Here is a 9,727-nt window from a genome sequence, read left to right on the forward strand (position 1 = left end):
TTGTTGCAGGTGTCTTGTCTAAACACAGGCCCTAGGATTCTTAGATGCAGCTTGCAAGGGCAACCAGGCTCACATCAGCTCTGTGTCCACCCCATAGAGTGGAATGTGCACCGAGGCAGGGAGGGTGTGTCTATGGGTCCTTGGTTCTGGGCACACACTCTGTAATGTCAGGGTACTGTATTTAATGATAATAAAAGACAACTTGAAAACAAGTATGCTTTCTTAGCTATACAATGAGGGCTCTTGGATCAGCTGTGAGCAGGCCCGAGCCCTCGGAGACATTAGCAGCAGGTGAGTACCAAAGAGGCAGACAGATGGGGCCCATCCTGTGGGTTACTTTTGGTGCTTTACAAAAGGTGAGGGGTTAAGTATGCTGTCGGGCAATGCTGGCTTACTTCAGGCTCCTTCCTGACCTCTCAAGAATGGGGTCCCCAAGAGCCCATGCTGGGCAACGTTCACAGAACAGTTTTTTATCCACGTTTTTACACAATACAGTCAAAACAAAGATTAGACCAACTGAGGATAAATGTTTTTTAAACAAATAACTTACCATTTTACTAAATCAACAAAGTTTCATCTTTTAAAACTGATAATCCAACTGAGGAGACGAAGACAGTGATGGGCCGTGAGCTGGGAGGTGCTGAAGCTGGCAGTGGCTCCGTTACTCGTGAAGACACGTGGGGTTTTCTGTGACGACAACTTGTTCTTTGTACTAGCCGCAGAGTGTAATAAACACGGAAGAAGCAGAACCAGGTAAGACAATGGTATGAATTTCATTTATTAAAACAGTACTCCTCACCTTCCTCAGATCACAGAACTTAGAAGCAGTGCTGTATTGAGCCACCATCCTGCTGGGTGACCCCCCCAAGGCTTGGGACCCCACACTTTACAAAACAGTCCTGAAGCTTTGGGGGGAAAAGCTATTGTACACGACATTTACATTAGAAAAGACCGCGTTCCCCTTAGGAAAAGGTTGCTCCACAGTTGGGACACCTCCGCTTTCTCAAGGCGAAGCAGCAGATGAACCCGAAGGGAAACAAGATGATGGCCAAGAAGATGCCCAGGAAGGTGAACGTGTCCTCCAAGACCCCGACTCTATGGAGAGAGAGAGAATAGGGAGTTGGGGCCTGGATTTCTAGGGAAAGCAGCAGGCAGCCCCGGAGCATGCTGGGAGCTGCTGCTATCAGCTCTGCACACCGTGGAGGGCAGGGGAGACGTCACTTGAAGCCACTGAGCACTTGGGAAAACGAGAGCAGTCTGCTGACAGAACCGGCCACGTGTCTCCCTCCCTGCACTAAGGAGCACAGTCAATTCCAGAATTGTAGCATCTGAAAAATCTAGGTCTAGTCTCCCTTTCAACACAGTTAACTGGGGGAGAGATGATCTTAGATAGTTCTATAACCCCCTAGATGGTTACTCACATTTTAGAAAAATGGAGTAAATACCAGCCATGTTCATATACTATCTACAAGGCCATCTATCATAAGAAAGGTATGATTTCTAAGTGTTGGATTTGATGCTCATCATATAAAGGGACTTCCATAAATTCCTGGAAATTTTTCATCTTCCACAAACTTTATAAATCTCCTGCATCTAATATCTAAGTCACCTAAATGTGTCATCTCCGAGGAGCTAAGCCAGGCCCGATAGATGTGACATCACCACACCCGGTGACATCAGGGTGACCCTGCACAGGCCAGGCTCCTGCAGCAGCTGAGAACCAATAAGGATATTAGTAGGGAATGAAGTGGACCCTTCCAGCAGCTTTAAATGAAAGCTTTCCTCAGGCTGACCAACTCACAGTGACCAGAGAGGCAGGGTTTCTGAGGAACAGCTAGTGAGCTTCAACCACTGACCCTGAGGTTCAAACCGACTTTGCAGTCCAGCACATTAGCCCACAATGCCACAGCATGGTGTTATTGAGGGGGAGTTTCACACTGGCCACCGGAGGCCCCCCCATATACACACCCCCATCATTTCAGCCTCCTCTTCGCGGCCCACTATGGCCACTGCTGCTCCCAGGCTTGCCGCCCTGTTGGAATGTCCAGTTAACAAAAAGCAGAGCAAGTACCAAGGCGTCCCCACGCTGCAGACTCTAGACGTTCCTCAGGAAGGGTGCCCACAATGAACAGGTAGTGATCAAAGATTTGTCTTGTAACCCTTACCCCTGAAGAGGTCTGGTCACTTGGCAAGTGGCCTTACAGTGAAGTACGGAAAGAAAAGCAGGGGTAGTACCTGTGATGGTGCCCACACATCTGGACAGGGAAGAAAGTAAGTAGTCACTGGGGCCGAGAGTCTACCATGAAACACAGACTAAATGACTGAAACCAGAAGGAATAGATGGTACCCGGCTACCACTCCCTGCAGAGTCATCATGGACACCACGCCATGATGGCTCTCAAAGTCCCTTTGATGAATAGCCCTGGACTCTATTCACCCATTCCCAAACTCTCTGCCAACGCCCTTTTTGGGTAAACGTGTGTTAACCAGACAAGGGCTGAGGGTCCACAAGGAAACTGTGTTCAGTATTATCAAATGAATTCTAACAGCAATTTCAGAGACTAGAGTAGAACTTTCGGGGAGTAAATCTTCAGGTATTTTCACCCTGGAGCAGCTGGATGGGTTCGAGCTACTGCCTTTCTGGTGAGCAGCTGAGCACTTAAACCACTGTGTCACCAAGCCTCCTTAAAAGTATGAGGCCTGCTTTTGTATCCACTTGGGAAGTCCCCCTTTCCTGTCTGGACTGTATTGTGTCAGCAAAGTGGTGCCAAGCATCGGACCCTTAGGTCCACATGCACGAATGCCCCTCAGAGGAAAGTCCCAGAAAAGCGGGTTCCAGTTAGAATATCCCACAGACAGGCAGAGGTGGTCCATGATCAGAGCCATTAGGAGCCCAGTGTGTCTGGTCACAGAAACTCTAGTAAGGTGCACGTCCCATACTAGCAGCCCCATCTACAAGAGGGGCTGTGCCTCTGGGTCCCAGGTGAGGGTGCCCCTAACCTCCTCCCTGGTTCTCCACCCAGATTCCATCCTGGCTAAAGGCCACCCAGAGCCTGATCCCCACACACCCACTCATACCACCTAGAGCTGCGGTCATTTCCCATCCAGACCCACCCCCAACTCCCTCCTGGGCAGAGCTGTCCCGTCAGTACTTAAGGAAGAGCAGGAAGCTGGTGTGGGTGCTGATCCCACAGTTCCAAGCACTCCCCACTGTGGGGACACACCACACTCCAGTTTCCACAATTCCAAATGCCAAAGGGCTTGGTGAGGGGAATGTGGGTGGGGGGTAGAGTGCTTGTGTGGCTGGCTTATAGTCATCTCAGACTGCCCCAGCCCATAATGGGTGTCATCAGCATAATCTGCAGACTGAAAATCCAGGGGTTCCTGAATCGAGAACCCACCTCAACTCTTCTAATGGTCCAATCCACAAGCCACCATGTAAGACACAACTACAGGGTTCCCCCGTGATCCTAAAGTAGGGCGTTTCTGTGAAGCCCACACAAAACAAGGAATAACCACTTATATGGGGAAATCTTAAGTGTGCTCAGACTCACAACTAACCTACTAAATCATAACCACATCACACAGAGCCTACTACACACCATGTTCCCAGACAGGGCAAAGCTAGAGGGCTTGAGGTTCACTGGGAAAGGAGCCTGGCGAAGCCACTCGCTCAGTAAAGACGGCTGGTTTCGTGCTTTGCCTTTTTTCACAAAAGTGAAATGGCGTAAAGCAAGCTCTGAAAAAAATAGGGAGTGAGGGGTTGGTGGTACCTGTTTTGGTCTGTCCAGAATAAAAGAAAAGGGAAGGAACCAAAGGCTCCAAGCAGAAATAGTCGACACGGATCCTAAGACCCAGGAAAGCGAGCTGGTCCCACTACTAACACTCTAATCAGGAGCACGCAGATCCGGACAGAATGGGAGAGCCAATGTGGAACAGAACTCAAATTCTTGAAAAGCCCAGATTTGGGGGCCTAGCATGGATCAAATGGTTTCACCCACCACAATATAAAGTTGACAGACTTGTGGGAAAGTGGAGACTAGAGACACCCCCTGATACGAAAGCCCCTAACATTACATTAGAAGGTCCTGGATGGAGGGGGAGAGAATGTGGGACAATACTCAAAATCACAGAAGAGACTGGACTTACTGGTCTGACAGAGACAGACCAACCCCTGAGGCTCTAGCCCTTGGACACCCTTTAGGTCTGGAACCGAACTTACCCCGTGGCTCCATTTTCGGCCACACAGTAGATGAGGGGACAACAACCCTAGTGAGGTACACACACCATGGATTGGGAAAGGGCAGCCCGGCCCCAAGAACAAAGTCCAGAAAGGTGGGGGAAAGAGGAATGGGAACAAGAAACCAGGAGGAAGTGGGAGAAATGATGTCACATGGAGGGGACTGCAATCACTGAGCTGAAACTAAGCGCATGATTTGTCAAAGGGAAAACTGATGAAATGCTCTGTATACTTTCACCCAATTCACAGAAGTTTAGAAAGTTAAGAGTCCTTTAACACTAAATAACTGAACGGCTCATAAAATAAAGACTACCACCTGTGAGTAAGACTCCCATTGTGCTCCTCTGAAACACCATCTATGTGAGACCAACCAGTGAACATTCTAAAGCAAACAGTAAGCAGGGGGCAGGGAAACTAGATTCCTGGAAACAAAACAACTAGAACGGAAGTCATGAGAAAGTTAACACACTTTCTCACTATTTATGAAATGTCACTGAAGAAACTAGAAATTGCTCAGTGGCAACCTAATCTGTGTCAACTTTTCACCAGAAGCACACAATTAAAGAAAACACTCACAGGACACATCTGCCCACTGGCTGCCCCCATGGCTGAGGCTCAGGCTGCAGCTCTGCCTCCAAATTTGAGCAATCCCTCAGGGTCATGCGGGGGAGGCCACGGGAAGTATGAAAATTGGGGAACCATTTCTGAAGACACTTCCTTCACCTCGCAGAGAAAGTGGCCCTAGGAAAGGAGGGGGCACGGGGGCACCAGGCAGGAAGCCCCTTGTCCTCCACTCACTCCATCCCCACCCCCCTCACCAGAGGCACGGGGCCCAGACACTCGGGGCGACCCGCGGTCAGTGCACTGTCTGGAATCCCCCACAGACCGTCTCTCACCACCCCCAGGGGCACTAGTTGGGAGCCACAGTTCAGATGGGCAAGATGGGGGTCCCAGACCTGACCCAGCCAAGAGCCCTCACCCCTCCGGACACTGGTGTGCCTCCCAGAGCCCTGGCTCCCCACCCCTTCCCCTCTCCCAACCTATCCTGCCCACTTTCCAGAAAGCCACCCAAAGGGTGAGGCATGGCAGCTGGGAAGAGCCTCTGGGCTCTGTTTTGAGGTTTCTGTAGCACTCTAGACAGATAACCACTGGGCCCTTCCACACACCAGGCACCCTCAGCACCAACACACACACACAGCACACAGGCTGTCCTCACTGGGGTGCCGGGCCTGGGACCCTGCCCACGCCCACCCGCCACCCCGGAGCCAGGAGTCCGCCTTATCAAAGTCCCAACATTGTGGTGACATCCTGCCCTCTCCCAGGGTTCACCCTGGGCCACCAGCTGCCCCCACCCCGACCCCATAGCCTGACCCTGAACTTGGCAGTCCCTAAAACCCCCCAGGACCCAGTGGCCCCTGATGAGGCTAGCCTGGGTCAGGACACCCTCTAATCTCTCCCCCTGGGCTTGCACCTGGGAACACCCCACACCCCACCGAGGCGTGCCTGCCTGTGAGTGGCTCCAAGGGGAAGGTGGGGTCACTGCTAACTCAGGCGCTGCCAGGCAGCAGTGACCAGACGGCTCGCCTGCCAAGCCCCACTTGCTTGGCGGAACCACGGCAGCCAGCGTGTGACTGCCCATGTCTGCCAAGCTCCAGGGAGGGGACACGGCCCAGCAGGTTGGGCCAACTCCTGTCTCCCACCCCCAAGAGGCCAGCACCTGGCCAACCAAACTCTTCTCACAGGGACATGTCTCATACCCTCTCTCAGAGGGCAAGCTGTCCCAGGGAGTCACAACCGCAGCCCCCAGAGCCAACAGGGGACACCCCTGCCTTTCCTCCTTCCTGCCCCCTGGCCCAGCCTGGCACTGTGAGCTCCAAGAAGGCCTCCAGGAGCCCCAGAGTGCACTGTGACAGAGTACAGTGCTGGGGGCCACCATGGGAAGGACCTGCCGCTCTGCATCCCTCCTTCCCAGAGACAAGGGGCATTGGGGCCACAACACAGGGGGAATGAGTGTAAAGGCCTGGGACCCACCTTGTCTGAGAAAACCCACCTCTTGCCATCCAGGGGTAGAGGGGACTGGCCGACTCCCAAACAAAAGGTGCCTACCCTCTGCCCAGACCTGTCTCTGAAGACCAGATGGGTACAGCATGTCCTTGTCCAGCTTCTGCCACACCTAGACAGCCAACATTTCCCAGAACCATCCTGGCCACATCCTCCCACTTCTACAGGCTACACAAACCTGGCCTCCAGTCCCCCGAGCTCAGGCCAAGAAGGACCTTGGACATCACAGACACCCCATTCCCCAGACAGGAAGCAGGCCCAGCTGATCCCTGGTGGCCAAGGATCCAAACCCAGCACTGTCCAGCTGCCTTCTCTCTTGGAAGACCTCTGAGAGACCCCAGCCCAAGAAAACATTGTCCATGGGCACCTCAGCAGGCTCCCCACCACCCACCTTGGAACACACTTCTCCAAGGGGCTGTCTGAACTCTGGGAGGGTGCAACTCCCCGCTCAGCATCTGACCCCCCGCCCCTGTCCACATAGCCCTTCCCTACACAGCCAGTTCCAACACCCCCAGAGGGCAGATGAAAAGTACCTAGTTTTCTTCCTCATGTTCTTCAAACTCCTAGCCCGGTGCCAATTTGGGTTTGTGAATGGGGGTTTCCTCATGGCTCTCTCCTGCCCCACAGCCCCCATTCCTAAAAAAGGAAGGTGGCGTGGACAAGGTCCAGTCTCCTGGGTTCATCTCTGATGGCCCCCTACCCTTGCCAGACAGCTGTTTCCACCACTGTGTGCCACCGTCTGCTCCCGCCTCATCATGTGACTCAATCTGGGCCTATACACACACACTTCCAAAATTCAATCTAGGTCTACACCAGCATTTCTTAATCTCTCCTGAGACTTCACCTGCCTCCTCCCAACCACAGCCTGGAACCTGTCCTTTATTTTTTTAAACTTTTTATTGGGAATTGAGCGCAGGTGTAGAGGGCAGCTCTCCCATCCCACCTCAGTGACTGCAGTCACCTCAGTGCAGCATCACTTACCCACTGCCTCCGGGGGGGTTCTTGTTTCTTCCCCACCCTTCTGAATGTTGGCCTTGGGTAAGCAGACTTTGGTGTGCATCCCTCACTAGTGTTGTTGCTCCCACTAGATCTCTATCTAGTGCTTGCCTGACAGTTGAGCCATAGGAGTGAGTTCAGTTGCAGACCTGAAGGGTGACTGCAGGCCAGTCTCAGGGTTTCTCACCAGTCTCTGAGCAGTAGTTTCTTTTTTTTTTCAATCATTTTGAATTTTGTTCCACAAATCCTCCCACTCTATCCAGGACCTTCTAATGGGATCCCTTTCAAAGCTGACGGTAATGGTACCCGGGTACCATCTAGTTCTTCCTGTGAACCCAAGTTCACATGGTCCATTAGAACACTAGTCTAATTGTGTAAGCCATCCTTGCCAACTCTGCCTTGAATTTCTCAATGTCCCACGCACTCCTGCCTCCCAAGTCTCATTTGAATTTGTGTCCTCAAGACACACGCCAAAAGTGGTCGGGCGCCCTGTTGGGCTCACAAAAACAGTCCTCAGAAAATTTCTGCAAGATCTGTTTGAGGATAGGAACACTCTCTTGCCCCTACAAAAAGCCATGGGCTCCCACTCCAGCCAAGCCTAGGGATTTTGAGGTCCTGACTCAGATAAAGCCGCCCTCAGAGCTGCTGCCCCTGCCCTGGTCTCTCAGATGTGCCACTCCTTGGACACAATGGCCAAAGATTAGAGGTCTCCTGCCCCCACACCCCAAATGGCCCCTTCCAACAAAGCAAAACCTCCCATTGTTTTAAAGAATCAATTGTAGAATGCTTGGGGAAGTTGGAAGAAAAGAACAAACTTGATCCCAGGCAGGTGGGGAGGAAAGGCTGTTATTCTGATGGTCAGCGTCCTACACCTGAAAGCACTTGTACACTCCCCAAGACAGAGGACCAATGGGATGTGAGCCTCCAGTACCCATAAGCTCTACAGACTTCGCTCTCAAGTCCAAACCCACCTACTCCCCCACCCCACCCTTCTAAGGCCCTGGATACTGTGCCTACCTGCAGACTGGACAGCCGCCGACAACCACGATCGAGTTGGCAGGGTACCGGGTGACATCTCGACTGTGGATGCTGTAGACCCTGGGGTGGTGGGTGGGCAGCCCTGGGGTGGGAGTGGGGAGGCAGATGAGGAGAAAATTCAAGGAGTCTAAGACTGCCTCTCCTGCCCTACCGCCCCCGCAAAGAAATCCTTCAATCTTTACATCATCAAAGAAACAGCCTCTTGGCCCCTAAGTCCTACTATACAAAGTTCATTTGAAATCTGGGCCTCCAACCGGTTTGATCCAGTTCAACCCCCTATCAGAATTTGCCTTTCCACCGAAACGCTGAACCAGAACTGACATCCTAACACCATACTCAAGTCATGCTTACTGACCCCCAGGTGAGTCTAAAGGCAGACATGTATTTCCTGGGGGTCTAGTTAATATGTAGAATCCTAGTCACCGTATCTGCGGTGGGAATGCGAATCCTCAGCAGGGCATCCAACAGAATGAACCGGTTCAAAGCCAGGTTTGATGCGAGGCTGGGAACCTACATAGGACCGATGACGGGTGCAGAGGACCCCAAGCAGGTAGAGGACCGACCAGATGCAGCAGACCTCGGGAGGGTATAAGATCAGAGCAGGCAAGGGAGACCGTGAGGGCAGATGACCAGCTGCATGCAGCGGACCCAGGGAGGACAGAAGGCCGGCTGGGGGGGCACCAGAGCTTCAGGAGGGCAAAAGCCCGGCAGGTGGTATCGGACCCCAAGAACGCATTAGACTATGGGGCACCGGACCCCCAGAGGGTAGATGGCCAGCAGGGGGCACCGGATTACGGGTGGACTTAAGGCCTGCGGGCGGCACCCAGGGTGGAGGGCTGGGGTCCAGCAGGCAGTTGGGAAGACTTCTCCCGGAGGGGCGGGACCCCAGCGGGCCCCCGCACCCCTCCTCCGGGCCCCACCCCGCGGGGGCGTCGGGGAAAGTTTGTTTGGCGTTTAAGGTCACCGCGGTACTCGCCCCAACTTCGCCCGCCGCGCCCCGCGCCCTCCCCGCGGGCCCCGCGCGCACCTGCGACGAGGTAGGGGTAGGGCGGCGGCGCGGCGGGAATGGCCCCGTAGCCGTGCGGGCCGCACGCGTAGTCGCCCGGGCCGGCCTCCAGGTTGTAGGCGGGGGGCCGCTCCTGCAGCAGGGGCTTGTGGTCCATGGCTGCGGCCCCGCTCCACTCCCGCTCTCGCTCCCGCTCAGCTCCGGCGGGGACGCCCGGCCGGCTCCCTCCCACCTCCCGGACGCCGTGGGCTTCCCTCGCGCCTCCCCTCGAGCCCCCACCTCGCCTGTCACAAGACCCGGGTCACGTGGACTGCTCCCGCGGGGCGGGGCCGGGCACGGGGTGGGGCGTCTTAAAGGGGCCGTGCACCCTTCGGGGGATATCCGCT

At 54.0% G+C, this 9,727-nt stretch overlaps 1 protein-coding gene across 1 annotated transcript; it reads right to left on the bottom strand.

The window, feature by feature from the left end:
- Positions 1–962: 962 nt before the first annotated feature.
- Positions 963–9,498, bottom strand: BRI3 (brain protein I3). The gene is made up of 3 exons (XM_006859751.1): positions 9,363–9,498; positions 8,315–8,417; positions 963–1,095 (listed from the first exon to the last, which is right to left on the bottom strand). The coding sequence occupies exons 1-3, from the start codon at positions 9,496–9,498 to the stop codon at positions 963–965; spliced, it is 372 nt and encodes a 123-aa protein (XP_006859813.1).
- Between the last annotated feature and the right edge of the window lie 229 nt (positions 9,499–9,727).

Source organism: Chrysochloris asiatica, unplaced genomic scaffold, assembly GCF_000296735.1.
Source record: "Chrysochloris asiatica unplaced genomic scaffold, ChrAsi1.0 scaffold00034, whole genome shotgun sequence".
Lineage (NCBI taxonomy): Eukaryota > Metazoa > Chordata > Mammalia > Afrosoricida > Chrysochloridae > Chrysochloris > Chrysochloris asiatica.